We start from the raw sequence: 20,491 nt of genomic DNA, 5'->3' as shown, positions 1-20,491 counted from the left end.
GTGGGCTTGGGTTTGGTTGGTCCATGAGCCTGACCTTTGGGCCTGATTAGTTGGATTTTGGCTTGATTTAACCTTTGGGACACACGTCAACTTCTGATTGATCCCAAATTTGATGATTTGGAACTTCGTCATGAATGATGTGATAATTTGTGATTGGTCCAAAATTTTTCATTCAACAATATTTATTATAATTTTTTTCGTATTTCAAAAAATATATTTTAAAGAAAATTGAACTACATTTTTTTTAATAAGAACTAAAAACATATTTATTCAACTATATTTTTTGGGAAAAGAATATATCTTTAGAAAAAAAAATTATATAGTTTAAAAAGAAAAAATATAAAATATTTTTTGTTGTCTTTATTAATATTAGAAAATAAATTAAAAAATCATACTAGAATAAAATAAAATTAGCATGGGAAAAATAAAATCGCAAGAATATATTCAAAATACTATAAAAACAAATATTATTATCAAATATATATTAAAGAAACAAATGCAGTAGTATGGAAAAGAAAGAAAAAAATAATAATACAATAAGTAAAAAAATATTGCCAAAAAACTTATAACTTCTAATTTTGTTTCTTCGAATTATTTTTGTAAAAAAACGTTTCTTACAACATTGTTATAAGGGTAATAGGAAATAATTTAATAAACATATTAAATTTTTTATAGAATTTGAATCTTCTGAAAATTAATTTAATTAATTAAAGTGGGACAAATATCTTGAAGTGAAAAAATAACAAAAAAAAAAAAAAAAAAAAAAAAAAAAAAAAGAAAAAAAAAAGAAGCAATACAAAGAAAAGCAAGATATACACAATTTTCTTAAAAGATATTTATATTTTTACTTGACTGAAACTTAAAACTTAAAATATGATTATGAGTGATTTGACACATGTATTTTATATGCTTTCTCTAAATGTATCTTCTAATATTTTGAAGTATTTTCAAGATAAAATAAATTGACATGTAATAAAAGAACTCAAAGTAGAAAAATTAAGGGAAAAAAGAACTCAACTCTAACCTTTATTTTCTAATTTTTGGAATACAACAAAACAGAAATAATAATTGAAAACAAAAAACAGAAGTAAATTAACAATGTTGGAGCTTATTTTGTGGAAGCTCTCAGAAATAATTTCTAGTTAGTCATGTTAGATTCAATCTTTGTTCCATCTTTCCATCTCCACTTAAACAACTGGTCAACTTTCAATTTCTACTTTGGTTTGTATTGTTTGGAGTCAAGTTGATTTGATATATTTTTACATCAACTAACAATGAATTTTAAGTTGGTAATGAGAAAATTGTGGAAAAAACTTCATTTTTATAATGGAAGGTGGAAATATCATTAAGACCTTATAATTAATTATAATTAAAAGAAAAATATTAATTAAATATTTTAGAAAAGGAAAAGACAAAAGTTGTATCAATCATATTTTGTTTATTTAAATTAATTAAAAGTGTATTTAAAAAACAAATCTGAATAATTAACTAAGAGAAAGAAGTAACAATTTAGATACTCACCATATAATTAATATAAATAATTTAATTTTTTTGGTTCCATTAACTTTTTTTTATATTTATTAATTAGTTTTTTCATCTCATATTACCACTTTTTTTTGTTATTATATTTTGTTAATATTTACAATTAGTCAAAAAAAAAAAAAGAAAAAAGTTACACCATTTTTCATAGGACGTTACACTTTTAATAATTAAAATATTATTATTGAAATGTTTTTTTTATAAAAAGTTACACTTTTAGTAAAATAATTAATAATATTTAACTTTATTTTTAAATATAGAAATTAAAGTATGAATATAATTGTTCAAAAAAAAATTGGAGTTGGTGACTTTTTAATAGATTATAGATATAGATAATATATTTTAGATAAGAGATTGGAATTGATGCATTATTTAAAAAGGAAACGTACCTCTATTATTACCATATGAAGAGATGTATAAACTGAGTCAGACCAATCAAATAAATTCAGTCATGTAATCATCTTCGTCCATTCAAATTTTACTAAATCATTTAAAGACAATTATTAAATTAAATTGAATACAACTAAATTCAATTTAAAATAAAAAGAAAACTCACGACTAAATTCTAGGGTAAATTGCAATTGTTTTCGAAATCTTAATTTTAATGGCGACATACTTTATTCTTCTCAAATACTCTTTTGACCTTAAAATAATCTTACTGTTAAGAGCCGAAGAGTATTTATATCTCTAATCATGCTCTTTCATCTTCTTTCGTTTGTTATTTTTAATACAATGTGTGTCGTTGTCACCATTTGTTTAATGACGTCATCGTCGTTCACTATATACGTTGATGTTGTCATAATTTGATTTTTCATTATTGGTTAGGATGATTTGATCTAGAACGACGGTGTTAAACTCATGTATATTATTTGACCGTAAGAAAATTGTTATTCTTATTAGAATTTTGAGTGATATAGGTTAAAAATAAGTGTTAGTAGTGTTATTGAATCTAAAAAAGTGTGAATAATGTATTCTACATGTATTATCCATTAGTAAAAAATCAAGAATAAAATAATTAAAATTAAAATTAAAAAAATGAACGATGCATGCCTTATTAGTTTTTCTTATTCTTTTTTATGTACAAATCCAATTTTTTTGTTTTAGATTATTTCCACTTTTCAAGATGGTGTATTTATACCTTTTACATGTAATTTTAACCATTCTTCTATTATTTTAATTATTATTATTATTAACGACACTTCAAAATTAATTTGTAACTGTCACTGATATTATTATTATTTTAGTATGTAACTAACAATATTTAATCCAATGGTTTTTCTTAGGTAGAATTTTAATAGTTATTTGTTTTCTTTGAAGTAATATGAAAATAATAAGTAAATTTGTATCTATAAAAAAATAAAAATAAAAAGTAATTCTGTTCATTTTAAGTGGCTGTAATTAATGACGAATTATTTAATTTTCCGTTTATTTGTTAATGAAATTAAAAAATTTCAATAATCCAATTACTAACAATAAAATAAAATATTTTTTTAAGAAGGAATAAAACAAAATGATTAATTAAAAAGTCTTTGAAGATGACATTTTTGTATTTCAATAAAAATAACAATGTCTTCGTTTAATTAAATTAATATATTGGAATGTATTCTTTAATTAAATTAATATAATTAGAGCTAATAATTATATAAACAAAGGTGAACTTTTTAAATATAAAAAAATATTGAAAAATATTTACATTTTATAATAAAAAGTTGTAAAAATACCAATATTTTTAAAACCTTTTGGTATAAAATCTAAATATTTTTAGAAATTAAATTTTTAAAGATCAACATTACATATTGTAGTCTTTTAAAAAATATTAATAATGTATAGTTCCTAATTATTAACGGCATACTTTGTAAATTAAGCTAAAACAGACCAGAAAAGTTTTTCAAACATCATACACTTTTTAATATATATTACACGGCAGGAAAAGAGTCACGGTACAAGGCTACCTACATAAAAATAAGAGAAAAAACAGGAATTGAACCCCGGGCGCTTGCAAGCAAGGCAAATTGCAACACAAAGCTTTTAATAAATATAATGATTTTTTACACTAGCAATTTATATTAAAAATACATATATATATATATATATATATAAAGATAATTTGAGGAGGGTACGTACCCTTGACCTCTACGTGGATCCATCATTATAGGTATATTACAAAATATGATTTCATGGAAAAAAAAATATATATAAATGTGTATGCATTCATGATCCAAAAATGAACTTGAGCATGATGGCTTAAGTAATTAAGACATTCTATGACCAAAGCAAATATAACTCAATTCGCATTTGAATGTGCTAGTAACTATGAGATCTATGGTTTAAACCTCCACCCCCAATTGTTGTACTAAAAAAGTACATTATAACATTAATCAAAATATTAAGGCCTCATTTGATTCTTGATTATCAGATTCCTTTTCTATGTTTGCAAACATAAAAATAAAAAGAAAACAAGGAAAACATGTTTTTCAAAAATTATTAAAAAATAACAAGGGTCATTTGGTTGAAGAGTTTTCTAAATGAAAATTGACACCAACATTCAAAATTTATGTTTGTTTCACAGTTTCAACAATTTTTCTGGGATAAGCTATTTCCAGGTATCATCTTTTCTCATAGACAAAGGTTTTACACCCCCCTCCCCCCATTTTTATTTTATATATAATTCTATTTTGAATAGTTAATTTATTTTTACAATAAAAACTTGTTTATTTTTAGTATACTTGAAAATTTATTAAGTAAATGCAATTACTTATTTAAATAAATTATTAATTAATTAGCTAAGAAATATCTTAAATGTATTAAATTAGTAGACTAAGATTAGTTAAAGCCCAGGGCCATTGTGAAAATTATAAATTGGACCCGATCGAGTAATTAAAGTCGCTCGAGCCCAATCCAATTCAAAGTCCATGGTGAAAATTTGGGTCAAATTAAAGACAAAACCCAAGCTCAATATTTAGGTGCAAGAGCAACTACGCCTAAACCCATATAAGGCCCATGGAAATTCTTTATAAATAGAGGGCTTACCCCTTCATTTGAGAGAGGGAGAAAAAACTTAAAGTTGAAGCTCTAAAAATTAAAATTTTAAAACTCTAAAGATCCAAAGGTTGAAGCTTTAAAGATCTTAATAACACAATTCCCCTAAAACTTTGAAGATTAGAAGACATACTAATGTTTTGAAGATTGAAACTCCCAAGATCCAAATGAACAAAACTCTGAAGCTCTCAAATGCTGAAGATTGAAGCCTCTCAAGTTTGAAAAACTGGAAATTGAAACTATTAGAAACTTCAAAAAATTGTTGATTTCCACAAATTGACTGTATCTTCAATACCTACAAACCGAAGATTCAATCTCCTCAAACTGAAGAAAAAGCTCACAAGTCAATCAACAAGTCAAAGGGCGATCCGAGTTGATCAAGAAGCTAGAGGCTGATCAACAAGCCAGAGGACAATCCAAGCTGATCAACAAGCCAAAGATTGATCTGAATTAATCAACAAGCCAAATGTCGGTCCAAGAAGATCATCAAGCTCAAACATCGATCCTCCAAAGAAGATCATTAAGCCCAACGGCTAATCATCCAAGAAGATTGCTTAAGTATTAAAGTTTACTTTTCGAGAGAAAACATCCAAGGATTATGTATTAGAGATCGTACTCACTATGCAGAAAGTAATACAAAATACAGAGTTCAAATTCTACGAATTAAAGTTTTTAGAAATCTCATTGAACACTAATTAAATAACTATTTAAATTATTAATTGAGATTAGTTTTAATTTGATCATTCATAATGAACATATGATCATTATTGATTATTTATGAACAATTAATTATTTATTTTCATTCATTTTTAGGGATGTTTTTAAATATATCAAAAGGAATCAACTTATTTATAAATAGGTTTAAATACTACTTTAGTCCCTATAATTTTGATTTTGGTTCATTTTGATCTTTATACTTCAAATTGTTCATTTTGGTCCCCATACTTTCAACTTTTGTTCATTTTGATCCTCATACTTTAAGAATGTTCATTTTAGACCTTGTCCTTTTTAACTTTTATTCATTTTGGTTCTTATACTTTTAAAAAGTTGTCATTTTGGTCCCTTTATTTTCACTTTTAAAGGATGAAAATGGTTACATCTTAAAAATTCAACAACTAAAATAAACCAAAGTTGAAACTACAAAGATTAAAATGAATATTTTTAAAATATAGAGACTAAAATGAACCAAATTTGAAAGTATAGGGACTAAAATGTGTTGGGTTTTATGTCCTAAAACTCGTGGTTTGTAAATAATAAAACTTATTTTGAAAATTCAATAAGTTGTTATTGAATATATGTATTGTTTATTAGAAATCCAATAAACATAAAAGACTTATGACTATTACATGAGTACTTGAACTTTATGTGGAGACATAAAAGTGGATCAGGTTCGAGTAAATAGTCAAAATGATCTATAGTATATAAATAAAGTTGAGTACCTTATTTTGGTAACACTATTAGGTGCGACCTACTCTGTAGTTGTTACAAAGAGTTGTAAAGTGCTACAAACGAAGTGATCCTAATTCGTACGTGTTATGACATGAGGAGTGGGGGCGTCCTGTACAAATGGGTTTGTACGAGATCGGACCACGAAATCAGTCACTCTTACTTTATAACGTTATTTACTGTTTAAGAGTGACTATTTCAAAGCGATGACCCAGGTAACTTGACCTTAATCTTGAGCTAACTATGAGCTCCTGTTTATTTGGGATTATTCTTAGATTTGCATAGGTGAGGGTTGGCTCAACAACGCCGGCACAATAAACCTTCATTTCAGGGATAAGACCGGGTAGATAACTGGGAACATAGGGTGCAAGAAGGAATTCACTCCTACCCGCTTTTAGGGATAGTAGAGAGGTTGTTCCCTTAAGTGCTAATTTTGGGTCTTGAACAAGGGGCCCAACCCTCTCATTGGCCCGGAGGGACTCGGTTTGTTGATTGGATCACAAATCAATTGTTCATTAGAGGATCAGTGGGACTTAAGGAACAAGAGGTAATCTCGGGGGTAAAACAGACATTTGACCTAATCGTTATTACGAACAACTTGTGAAGGGTTAACTTACCCATCATGGTTATATCGAGTGGATATAATATATCTACAGTGAGGGGAGTTCAACTATGGGCTTTAGTGGAGTGACCTATTAGTGAACGAATGAGGTTTAATTCGGTGTAATGAGTTTAGCCAATTAATCTCGGATCGTTAGAGCGTATGATCTGTAGGTCTACGAGGTCCCCCAACAAGCTCGTAAATGGATTAGTTTTAGAGTAGTGTGATAAGTAATTTGAAACGTTCAAATTAGAATTAAAGGAATTAGTAATTATATGAGATATAATTACACATTTAATTCTAAGAATTAAACGAAATAGGAGAATTAATATTTAAATATGATTTAAATATATGAAGGTGTATTTGTGTAAAATTAATTTAATATTTGATATTAAATTTATTAGAATTAATTAAATTGTTTAAATAATTATTTATTAATTTTATTAGAAAAATTAATTTTGCAAAATTAATAATATTTTCAATTTTAGAAATCAAATTGATTTTTGAAATCATTTTGGTAAGAATTGAAAAGTTTAAAAACACAAAATGGAATGTTGGTTTTTTCCAATCACACCTTAACTAGTTCACACAAAACCCACCTATTTTGGCTTCAATAACTCCAAATATGAGTTGCATCTCATGCAGCGATCTTCTTTGCATGAAAATTCTACAATATATTGAGAAGATTGGAGTGGAATTGAGGCATGCATCTATAGAATTTTTGCTGAAAAAAATCGTGTTGAAAAAGTTGTTCTTCAAGTGGGTTGTAGCAATGAGTTCTTCTCCAAGTTCCCTTCATTCAAACTTATTTTGAGCTTTAAAACTCAATCTAAAGCTCCAAGAGAATAGCGGGGAAGATCTTGAGGTGGTCTACAACAAGATTTGGAGAAATTTGCAGCTGAGAATCAAGATTTCAAGGAGTTCTACAAAAGTATGGCTTGAAACCCTTTTGTTTTAGTATGAGCATGCTTTTGTTATTACCAAAATTAATGAATTAGAGTGCTTATTGATCCTTGTTTCTTTTGCTGCTTACTGATATACTCCAATAATTGGTATCAGAGCATCATTTAAGCACTCAATTTGGTTTAATTTTGGTGTGGTGGGTGTTTTTCATGAGTTATATGAACATGGTGCACTTATATGGTTTTCTAAGATTTGACATTTATTTTCTCTTTGATTTCTTGATTAAATTTGTAATTGGCTCTTGATTCATGAGCTTATATGTGTTCTCAAGAGTCTGTAATTTTTTTGGAGTCATTAGAGTTGAAATTAAGATGTAATTGAAGAAACAAGTGAAGAAGGCCGAGCTGCAGATTCCAGTTCTTTAGCTTCCACTCAAATCTAGGCGTTGAAGTGTTGTGCGCTAAACGATCGTATAGCTACGAGCGGTGAACGATGTGTAGATATGCTATACGATAGCACTACATGATCGTGTAGCTTTGTGTGGGCGCTGAATGATGTGTAGATCTATACGATAGCACTACACGATTGTGTAGCTTTGCGTGGGCACTGAACGATGTGTAGAGACATTATACGATAGCACTACACGATCGTGTAGTTTTGTTCGATGCTAGAAAATGGCGATACACGATAGTTGGAAGACGCTAAACGATCGTGTAGCTTTGTCCGACGCTAAACGATGGTAATATACGATAATTAGAAGACGCAAGGCGATGGCGCTACACGATCAGGCAGACACTACATGATCGCGCTAGACGATAGTCGTCAGTGCTACACGATGAGCCTTAGCGAGATTTCTTGCATGGAGCAAGAGTAGCCGGTTTGACCGATTTTCTTGAGGTCCTGTCCGGTTCAGCCTCAAAAGGTTTTTGGCTGGTCCGATTCAGGCTATTTTGGTTTGGTTTAAGTTGTTTGGGTTCGGTTTGAAGTGGTTCGAGCGGTCCGAAAGCAGTTTTGAAGTTGTCACCGGCTGTTTTGTAATAATTAGCTTTTTGTTTGCTTGCTCATGCCAAAACTAAAACCATATGAGCTTGTGTTTAATTATTTATGCATTTGATGTATGTTATAATTAAATAAATCTTGTATGAGCATACAGTATGCCATGTAGATTTAAATTCCCACCATATGAAGCATGTTACATGCATTGAAAGTATGTTATAAAATGTTATAATATATAGTATGCATAGTAGGGTTTCTTTTATTTAATATAATTGTTATATTAAATATTGAATGCCTTTGATGTATGTTGTGGATGTTTAGCATGTCTAAAATTTTGTAAGTTGTTATAAAATTGGGTTAGACATTTAAAATCCATAACAAAAAATAGTTGCATGCTCACGTAGGATAACCACTCGTTTTAATAGTTAAAATAGATCACTAAACTTGTAAAACTTGGGTTACAAACTCAACTGGTATATAATTCTGTCTAAGGCTGGGGGTACTTAAGTTGACGATCTACGGAACATCTCCTACCTGGGGACTATGGCCAAATTATTGAGCGGCGTTAACTGATTTTATGAGCGTACGTGAGCGATCTGAGGTAATAAAACGATTTATCACCTAGACATCATAGGTTTAAATCCCTTTATAAGTGTTATACTTGGATAAACCACTTAGACTTAGGGTAATTTATTTAGCCAAAATGAATTTAAGTATAAATTTACCCAATTAATAAAACACTTTAGTGAGAGTTTAATAACTTCTATATGATAAAGTTATTAGAACACTTCAATGGGAGATTAATAACATATACAATATGTTATTTTTAGCTCTCACATCCCTAAGAGTTCACAATCCATATTTAAGCGGTAATTCGTGTCACCCTGGGAGTGACCTCCATATGAAAAGTATTTTTAGCATAAATCTAAGTTTCGGTGAATAAGGGAAGTTGTTCAAACATAAATCAATTATATGATATATAGATTTCAACTGCCACGTCTCCACATAGTTTACAACGTGAGATTCATATGATGCTTTGTGTCACCCTGGGAGTGGCCTCCATACCGAAAGTGTTTGTATGAGTCAATAACAAGGTAAACGGGGGAAGTTGTTTATAGTAAGTGAGTGAAAGATATGTGTCAACATATCCTGCGGTCTCTTCCGTTAGTTTAGACCCTGAGATTCCTATGTTGCACCTACTGGTTTGCTTTAAGCAGCCCTTGCTAGTCGTTTAACGACGACTATCCCCACGGATGGTTGTAATATAGGATTCGAAACAACTCAAACTCCAGAAATGGATAAGATTTCTTAGGTCCATTCCCAACCTTGACTCTCCAATTCGGTAGCATAGTTGGGGCCGACCTCTGACGTTTAAAAATGGAGGGTTACACTTACAGAATTATTAAAGTGTCAGTAATTTCTGACCAAAAGCGATAGCTAAATGACTATCTGATATGAATTATTCTGAAGATAGTATTTAGTAAAAAATGTCTTGTTATAGTATCGTTGCAAAAGAATAAATCTTGGGTATATTATTACTTTGCTAAAACTTGATTGGATTTAAAAACAATTCACTTATAGAATTTGTTTATAATTTCAGAATGACGAGTTCACTAGTATAATTGTTGATGTCTGATAAATTGATAGGGGATAATTATGCAACCTGGAAATCAAATTTGAATACTATACTAGTGATAGACGATTTACGGTTCGTCTTAACAGAAGATTGTCCTCTTGTTCCGAGCTCTAACACAAACCGAACTATTTGGGATGCGTATGATAGACAGATCATGGAAAATAATAAAGCCCGTGCTTATATCCTCGCCAACATATCTGATGTTTTGGCAAAGAAACATGAGGATATAGGTACTGCCAAAGAGAATATGGAATCTCTACGAGGGATGTTCGGACAACCGTCCTTCTCCCTAAGGCATGATGCTATAAAGTACGTTTAAACTACCGCATGAAAGAGGGGGCATCTGTTCGTGAACATCTCCTAGACATGATGGTCCACTTTAATGTGGAGGAAGAAAACGACGTTGTTGTTGACGAGAGAAGTCAAGTCGGTTTTATTCTAGAATCTCTTCCAAAGAGTTTTCTGCAGTTCTGCACAAATGCACTAATGAATCAAATTGAATACAGTTTGACTACTTTGCCGAATGAGCTATAGGCTTACTAGACTATGTTGAGAACTAAAGGTCTGGAATCAGAAGTAAACGTTACTATCGCTGAAAAGAGAGGAACATCCTCCAAAAAGCCTGATGTTGCTTCCTCTTTACAGAGTAAGAGTATTCCTACTAAGAAGAGCAAAGGGAAAGGGAAGAAGAAACTCGCTGAAAGAAAGGCCAGAACAATGCTGCAGACAAAGGAAAGTGTACTATTTTGGTTTACCGTATTTATTATTTACTATCTAAACCAAAATAGTCTGTAGTCAAACATAGATGATTATAACCTAGACTAAAATAATTTATACTCCATACACAAATTATTGTAATTTACAGACTATTATAACCCACATAATAAACAACTTAATGCCCAAAACATACTCTAAGATGTTATTTCCACTATTTTATAAATTATGTTTTCAAATTTAGAAAAAAAAGTACACAACCTTTAAAAAAAAAATCATCTCTCTCAAATTAATCACACCTCATTATTAATTATATTTAAGTAACTTTAGTCTCAAAAATTAGAGTTTGCCAAATACATTAATCTTTTCATGCATTTTGAACCTAACCAAACACAAATTTCAATTTTCAATTTAAAAACTTCAAATTAGATCCAAGCGTGTTTTTAGCAAAAATTTTAAAAAATATATATATATTTTTTCGCTTACAATAAAATTCTCTTTTTTCAAAAATAAAATTTTAGATCACGAATCCAACAAAGCCTAAAGATTTTAAACTAAAAAAATGGTTAAACTATCATTTTGATCATTTCACGTTGAGTTCAATCCAATTTTATCTTGTACTTTCAAATTTTCAATTTTAGTTTTTATAATTTAATAAATCTTATTTGTCTCTACTATAGTTTATTATCATAAGTAATGTTCTCTATAAATTTTTAAGATATATTTACATATAGTCTTACACAAAAGTTATTATTACTATTATTTTAAAACAAAATTTATACAGATGAAGATCAAACCTTCCACCTCTAAAAAAGAAAATCATGTCAATTATTGTTGAATTGAACTCAGATTGACTGTTATTATTATTATTATTATTTAACCATTACAATTAAAAAAACAAAGGAATAACTAAATTAAAAATTATTAAAAACACCTGAGTAAACATATTTTTAGTACAATGATAGAATGAAGAATTGAACTTTCGATCTTAAAAGAGAAAAGTAATATCAATTACCATTGAACTAAACTCACTTTTTCAATATATTATTAAATTTAAGTGTCATTAAAAGTACACCAACTAAGTTTAAACAACTAAAAACACAGACTAAACTAAAGAACAAAAATCATATTGCAACTAAAAAAGGAAAGGAAAAAAAACATATATTCAAGAGAGAGAGAGAGATGTAAGGAATCCTTTTTTGGTAGCCATCAGATGTCAGTGCACAACTCTGATGAAGGAATCACAGCCGTCAAATTCTGATCATCAATCAAATCAGTACTCCCAGGTAGGCCCCACCTTACAATTTGTCCTTTCAGAATACTGTAAATTAAATTTTACCGAGGGGAGGGAATCCTAAAATTGAGATATAAAAGTTTTTAATTTAATTTTTTTATATTAAAAAAAATAATTTGTTTTTAGTGGGCAGGAGATGTAAGAGTAGGTGTTTGTGAATCAGAAGGCTGAAAATTTCTCCAAAAAGATCCAAGACTACTTCCCATCATGTTCATTATCACAGCTGACATTGCTGCTGGCAATGCCACCATTGCTGAACTGAAATGTGCTGTTGCCAAAACTACTCCTAGCGATGAATTTTGCATCCCAACCTGAAATTTCATATCATATCTTATCATATTTTCTCTATTTTCATTTCACTCTAGAAACAAAATGTCCTTTGAGTTTTGATCCATCTACCTCAAGGGATATAGCTCTTCGTTCTCGTTCCCGAAACCCTCCGATAGCCGCTATTATGTAGCTGCAAAATAGAATAATATAATGTTTAAAATTTCATAGTTTCCATTAGATTTAAGGAGGTGGTTGGGAGAAGGAGTTCGTTATTATAGCCTTAGATTATTATGGTTGAGTTATAATAATTTACATTTGGAATGTATATGTGTTTGATCTATAAACTATGTTAGTTTTATAAGGAAATAGTAAACATTATAGTAAAAAATAAAAAAAAAATGATGAATGTAAAATAATTAATACGGTAGCAAATGAGAGTTTTAAAATAATGTTAACAGTAGATCATTGAAGAATGTAAAATAGTATTTACTTTATCAAGATGTTATTATCATAATGTTAGGATAGTCTTGCTTCAAATACATCTTATATAGACGGTGAGACCCATTAAATGAAAATAACACGTGCATGTAGCTTAATTAATCCTTTCTTTCATAGGCATGGACGGTTTTATGGTCAAATATAGCCTGAATTGTGTTTCCCAAGAAGCCTATGAATTTTGGCTTCTAGTTAATCAAGATCTTATTCCTTTTCGAGTTACACTTCAAACTCAATCAATGTCCCTTGTTTTTTTTGATCCCATCTTGGGTTTTTGGTCAATTTTATGTAGAATCTATATGACCAATTGATACTTAAATAGGAGAGTATGAATTAAAATTACATCCCAATTAAAAGAATTATAATTAAAGATATGTGAGCATGATAAAAAACTACTCAAAATAATGGATGTTATAATCTATATTAATAAAAGTACACCTTCCTTTTTTTTGTAGTTTAATTATAAAACTAACATATTTTTGATGATCAACTACTATCTTTTCTACTCAATTCCCATTTTACCCTCTCTTGATGAGTACTACAAGTTTCAACTAGTTAACTTGTCTAACTCTTCATCTATATAAGTTGTTACAATCGAAGGTTTTAATCATTCAAGAAACCAAAGTCATGTCGATAAAGGAAGAAAGAGATGCAACTTACCCAACGAAGAAACCAGTGAGGTGTAATAAAAACACGGCAAGTATTACAACTCCCAACTCTCCAGATAACATCGTTTTAAAACCAATCCATGGTGATGCGTTGGAACTTAACGCTGAACTAACAAGTGATGATTTGAGACGAACTATATTCTCTGAAAAGACACTGATGAACCCAATACAACAATCAGTATAAAAAAAATGTATAGAAATAACATCTTCATGAAGTCTAGCAATAATTTAACAAATATTTTAATAGAAAAAACCTGCAAGCAAGGAGTGAGGAAGTTAACACTGCAAAAAGGGGTGAAAATGGTATGATTCGTTTCACCAGCTCGGGACAAGCTTTCTGCAAGTAAGAACCTACCAAAATAGGAACTACCACCACCTAAGCCAAGAAAGAAGACAATCATCGAAAATCACTTTAGGGTAATTTGCCATTCATGAAATCACTTTCGAAAATTTATCACAAGTAATTTTAAAAAGTTTTCATATTTCACAACTAGCACATTTTTAGAGAATTTGTTGAAATAATTTTTCTCTCGGTCCTCTTGAACTGAGGTCAATCTTGAATTCGAATAAAAATTTAACTTTTTTTTTTCTTCGTACATCCAGACTATCAATTTTTCTAACTTTTTTTGTGGAATGATAGTAAGACCAAGATCGTATTGTGATCTTTTTAAAATTTAAAAATCACACTCATCCTGAGATCCATTTGAATAATTGGCAAGTTTAGTTAGAAATAATTCTGGAAATAGAAATTAGGGGAATTTGAATAAAGTTTGAAAAGATTACGTAAGATCTAATATATGATTTGAAAAAATTACATGATATTTGAAATTTTGGTGTTCATCTTGGGCTAAAGTTTACTGAGAAAGTAAAAAAAAAAAAAACAAAAACAATAGTTTGAGTATTAGATGAAAAAGTTAAAATTTTATTTGAATCTCAATAATCGATGTAGATGAAAATGAATGATGCTAGCTGTGAAAGATGAAAATGACAACTATTTGTCATAAATATTTTCTAATCACGTTTAGTTTTATTTGTTTGACCTGAAGGGTGCTGAGAGAGAGCTTTACAGCATCGACGGGAATGAAAGCTCCGACCAATGTTTTCGTGAGAAATGGAGTGAGAAATACGGCTTCGAGAGTGGTGCATACAGTCATTATAATAGACAAAGGAACGTCGCCTCGAGCAATTAAAGTCACCTGAAATACTATTTAGTATTTAATTGGAAGCAATGATGAAGACTCATTGTAAAGTTGGAGATTTAAATTCTCATACTTTATTTAAGAAAATAAATTTTATTTTCTCTATAGAGATGAATACCTTTAATGTGTTGGTTGAAATTTTAAAAAAACCACATGAAAATTTTTAAACACTATTTCAAATTTCTATAAGATTTAGACGATCTTTTTTATTTAATTTAATCATTCAAAATTATTTTATTGTTTGATTTTACATGTTTAAAACATGGTTTACACATAATAAAAAACTGAATTTAAATATTTCAAAATCAATCTCAAACAAAGAGCGATTTCGGAATAATAAAATCACTTTTATCATGATTAGAAATTCATTCTAAAACATAGATTTAAATGATGTGAAATCAATTTAATATTTTAATTTATGTTAATAAAACATTTTTTTTACGAATTTATCTTCATCGTTGAATCATCCCAACTTAGCCCAACTCTATAAAATATGAGCTCAATCTCAACCCATATCCAAACTCATGGAAAAGAACTTTGAGTCCAGACATGATTGTTTAAACCTTCACTAGTTAAATCCATAATCTAACTCCGACCTTATCCAATTTGATCAAAATTTAGGTCGACCATAAAATACTAATTATATAATATTTTTTTTTAAAAAGTATATTTTTAAATTTTTATCTATCATCAATAGCTTTTAAACTTTATTACTACTATTATTTTACCTAATTTTGTTTTAAACCTTCAATTGTTTTTTTTTTTATTACATTTATTAAATGTTCTTATTATATTTAAATTTTTTTTCAAAACTTTTTATTATCTAACAACTATGATACATCTCCTACAAAAAGTATGATTTGAAAAGATAATATTAAAAAAATATATATATATAAAAACAATAATAATAACATAAGGAAACAAACATATATGCCAACAAACCAACCCCAACCTTCGAGAATTGAGCAGGGAGGAAAGAGAAATAAATAAAAGAATAAAAACAAAACAAAAAAGATGAAAGCAAATTACCACACTCGAAGCAATCCCTCCCGGGCAACATCCAAGCAAAATCAATCCCACCGAAAGCGGCGGCGGTAGCCCAAGAAACTTTCCGATGAGAGCTCCGACCACTGGCATAATTGCGTACTGAGCTACACATACATATAATATCTGACCACCAAAAATCTCGTAATATTATTTCTATTGTTAATTGATTTTGAGTTGAAATCTCGTGCTATATAACTCATGAAATTCAAGAAGATACCAAGTCAGGAAATATATTAAAAGATTTATATTGAAAAATTTAAGAAATCTCCCCATCTTTATAAAATATAGGTAAAGTTTCATGTTATATAATATGATGAAAGAGGACAGAAAAAGATAACACAGGTTGAAGATTTCAAATCTTCACATTCTCGGTAAGATATTTGAGTATTTTTGTGGTATTTAATTTAATAAATCAAAGGAAAAAACTCACAGAAAGTGGCCTCTGCATGAAGAGATTGAACAAATCCTTGAGTTGGAGAGTGAGTCCCATGGCCAACATAACCAAACCAAGAGCCAAGCTATACGAACCCGGCCCTCTCTGCACAAACCACGAGAACGTAGATGGTTTCAGGCAAGCCACAATGCCGCCGCCCGTTATATACAGAGGGAACAACCCCGCCGCTGTCGAAACAAATTTCGTCAAACGGCTAGTTCGCTTTTGCGGTGGCCGTGGCAACGACGGAAGCTCGGTATCTCGTTGAAGTGATCGAACTGTAGCGAGGTATCCAGGCGGCTTCGGCGGTGGGAGACGACGGAGGTTGAGCCTGAGAGGTGGGTAATAATGGCGCTGCTGCAAAGCCGGGGAAATCAAAGGGGTAAATTGCAGAGAGATTGAAGACATTTCGTGAATAGAATTATAAGATGAAGAAGACAATAGTTTTGGTTTGTGTGTTTTCCCAAAATGAAGGATCAAATAAATAAGTACATATCAATCTCTGGGTGCCAACTGCCATCGTGGCCTTGCTTGCCTTTAATAGTTTTTTTCTACAAAATTATTGGAGAGCTTTATTATATCTCAGTTTAATCTACTCACCTATATTATCTATGACGCATAGATACTTCATATGAAATAAAAAATTCATAAAAAATTCTTATAGATACGTATCGGATATAGATATTTTCCAGATACATATCTGACATGTGATTTGACGTATTTATTTCTACGCGTACATTTTTAAAAGAAAAAAGACAAGCAACTCATCTAATCTTTTCCAATCTAAAACTAGGTCATCTATTTAAAAAGTTCACTACTTAAGTCCAAAACTAAAAGAAAAAAAATAAATAAAGAACCAAACCCTAGAATCATCTAATCCTCTTCTTCACATTTGAGTCCCCACAAAGTCCACTAAAATATAAACCATTTGGATATTTTCAATAATTCAATGAAGAAGTTCTTCGTTTATCTTCATACTTTTCCCTCTAACCTTCTTCTTCTTTGTAATATGAGTCACTTTTCTATTATATTTTATTAATTATTGTACTTCAACATCTTAGATATTCTTTTTTTATATTGTATTTCAGTGTTTGTATTATATTTTGTGCTATTGTTATTAACTTGTATGCTAAATTTATCTATATCCTAGACTATTTTAAGAAAAAAAATGTATCTTCAATGTATCAGTATCTTCGTTTTTTTTAGAAATATATATATTAAAAAAATATATAAAAAAATGATGTATCCTTACTATCAGTATCTTAGTTTTTTAGAAACTGACGAATCGCCGTATCCGATCATATCCGTATCGTGTAACCGTATCCATATATGTGCTTCATAAATAATTATCTTTATCCATCAAAATATTGCTTTTACTGACTAATTATTGAATTCTTAAAAGAAAAATTTACTGCATTCAACTTCTGTGCAGCCCAAATTTTATCCAATAACACGTGGTCATTTTATTTTCTTCTAAAAAATATATTTTTTTTATATTTTTTTCTTTTATCTGATGAAAGAAAGAGAATAAAAGAGTTAGACGGTACCTAATCATTACTCTTCTTAAAAAGGAAAATTTCTTTTAGATATGGATGCCAAAATATATCTTATCTACCTAACTAACTTTTTTCCTCTTTCTTTCAAGTTAAAATATCACTTCAGTCTCTCTACTCTGTATCCCATTTCACTTTCGTTTGTGTATTTTTTTTTAAGGATTCGTGGGTATATTTTTAAATGCTTAAATTTTATCTTCTTGTTTTCGTTATATCATAAAATTAGTTTTTCTCGTTAGTTTAAAGTTAGTTTTTATCTAATTGAGAATTAAAAGTAATAATTATGATAAATTACAAATTTGATCTCTATAATTCGAAGAAAATTAGTATTTAGTCTCTATATTTTGATAAAATCTTATACGTAGTTCTTATGGTTTGATAAAAATTTTCATAAAAAAAGAGCATCTTGTCAAACTATATAAACTAAATTCTAATTTATAAACGGTATAGATTAACTTCTAATTTATATAAATCCTAGAGATCAAACTTGTAATTTAACTAGATACTTTCCATTCATTATAACACATTGAATACAAAGAAGGTTAATGCAAATAATTATTATTATATTTTTTTGAAAAAAAATTAAGAATAAAATTAACCACAGTTGAGATTTATTGAAAGTATGAAAATTAAGTTTGAATATTTGAAAATTTCCATAATAAAATAGATCAAGTCCTAAATTAAGGCTAAACTTGCATTTTAACATTTATAATAATTTTTTTATACATCATTTAGAATAATATTACAATACATGTGGAATGAAATATTAGAATCTATAATCCCTTAAAGAGTAGAAATGCATTAACCATTCAACCATATCACTATATTGTTATTTATATTCCAAGTTAACTTTTATATATACAATTGTGGTAACTGATATACACAATAATACGTATACCAATCACCTGATATATTTTATCGTTGATATATTAGTAAGTAAATTGATATATTTCTTTATAAAGTATATCATTTATGCAACTAATGATTTTAGTTGTGTCATGGTGGAAATTGTTTTTGTTTTTATTAATTTTTCCCTTTTTAGTGAAATTTTCCGTTGATGGTATGATTTAGATTTTGACGTTAATTTTCTTATATTTTCAAATTTATTATCTGAATTTGATGGTATAACTTACTTACAACTGTGTCAACTAATGTAACAAATATAAGTATATCATGTTAGTTTTTTATATTTTCAAAATTTTGATATGATTTTAATGGCATGTAAGTTATATTTAATTTGATATATTAATTATAGAATGTATATATACTTCATATTTCATATATTAATAGATCGATATATTAGATAAATAGGAAGAAAAACATATCAACAATATTGTTTACACTAAATATGAAGCATATCATTCAAAATTATATACTTAAAGTATAACGTTGGTATTTCAATTTATATATGTACAAATTAAATATACACTTCAAGTATATCATTAGTGTATCAATAGTATATATGTCATAGTTTATTCAAAATCCAATAATAAATATTACATTGGTGTATTAATAGTTTATCAACGGCTCATTCAAAATTCATTTAAAATTTAATAATGATGTATCAATAATATATTATTAGTTATTAAAAATTAATTGAAAGCACATCATTGGTGCATCAATTATATATCACCACTCATTCTGAATATATTTCAAGTATAAAATTGGTGTATTAATAGTATATCAATTACATTTATTCTAAACTAAATTCAAGTACAACGTTGGTCTATTAGTAGTATATCAATGTCAATTTGAAATTCATTTCAAGTATAATATTGGTTTATCATTAGTATATCACCATTCTTAAAAATATATTTGTTCCAGTAGATAATCATCTATTCAAAATTTAATTTCAAGCATAAGATTGGTGTAACAATAATTTATTAACAAACATTCAAAATAGTCACCAATAGAACAATTTGAACCATAATATAAGTTGATGATGATGTACTCAAAAACCAATACCCTAAAACAAATGTATAATGATTCAAATTTAGTCAACGAATAATAACAAGTGCATGAGCACTTGTTCACGAGTAAATTTAGTAATAACAATGCATAATACTCTAAAACAAAAGCATTAGCACTTGTTGATTGGTAAATTTGGCATATCAGTACTTCTTAAAAATATATTTGTTTTAGTATATTAGTAGTAGATAACAATTTATTCAAAATTCAATTTCAAGCATAACATTGGTGTAACAATAATTTATTCATATACATTCAAAATAGTTTCCAACAGAACGAAATGAACCATATTATAAGTTGATGATGATGTACTAAAAAAACAATACTCTAAAACAAATGCATAATGATTTAAATTAAGTCCACGAGTAATAATAAATGTATAAACACTTGTTGACCGGTAAATTTGGTATAATGAAAGTTAAAATTGATATACCAATAGTATAATTGTCCAATCTATTAAACATAAAGTATATCAGTTATACCGATATACCAAATATATAGTATATCAGTTAATCGATATACCAAACATAAAGTAAATAAGGGATATTAGTGATACACATCCTGATACATCAAATAGTGTAAAATTGAAATAAAAAAAAAAACGAAAATGAGATATGAGATATTTTTTTCTACATAAAATTTTTTTTAAAAAAAGCATTACTAAATTAAATTTTTTTAATTATTCTTACA

At 28.5% G+C, this 20,491-nt stretch overlaps 1 protein-coding gene across 2 annotated transcripts; it reads right to left on the bottom strand.

The window, feature by feature from the left end:
• Positions 1-11,948: 11,948 nt before the first annotated feature.
• LOC120091502 (probable sodium/metabolite cotransporter BASS1, chloroplastic) lies at positions 11,949-16,793 on the bottom strand. Of its 2 annotated transcripts, none has more exons than XM_039049570.1 (7): positions 16,278-16,793; positions 15,830-15,970; positions 14,642-14,797; positions 13,856-13,977; positions 13,594-13,755; positions 12,568-12,628; positions 11,949-12,479 (listed from the first exon to the last, which is right to left on the bottom strand). In XM_039049570.1, the coding sequence occupies exons 1-7, from the start codon at positions 16,686-16,688 to the stop codon at positions 12,291-12,293; spliced, it is 1,242 nt and encodes a 413-aa protein (XP_038905498.1). In that variant the 5' UTR covers positions 16,689-16,793; the 3' UTR covers positions 11,949-12,290. The 2 variants fall into 2 exon arrangements, with proteins under 2 accessions (XP_038905498.1, XP_038905499.1); XM_039049571.1 differs by having other exon boundaries at positions 15,830-15,946.
• Between the last annotated feature and the right edge of the window lie 3,698 nt (positions 16,794-20,491).

This window comes from Benincasa hispida, chromosome 11 (genome assembly GCF_009727055.1).
Source record: "Benincasa hispida cultivar B227 chromosome 11, ASM972705v1, whole genome shotgun sequence".
NCBI lineage: Eukaryota > Viridiplantae > Streptophyta > Magnoliopsida > Cucurbitales > Cucurbitaceae > Benincasa > Benincasa hispida.
Note: the sequence above shows the minus strand (reverse complement) of the source record. Positions and strands in the feature narration are given on the sequence as shown.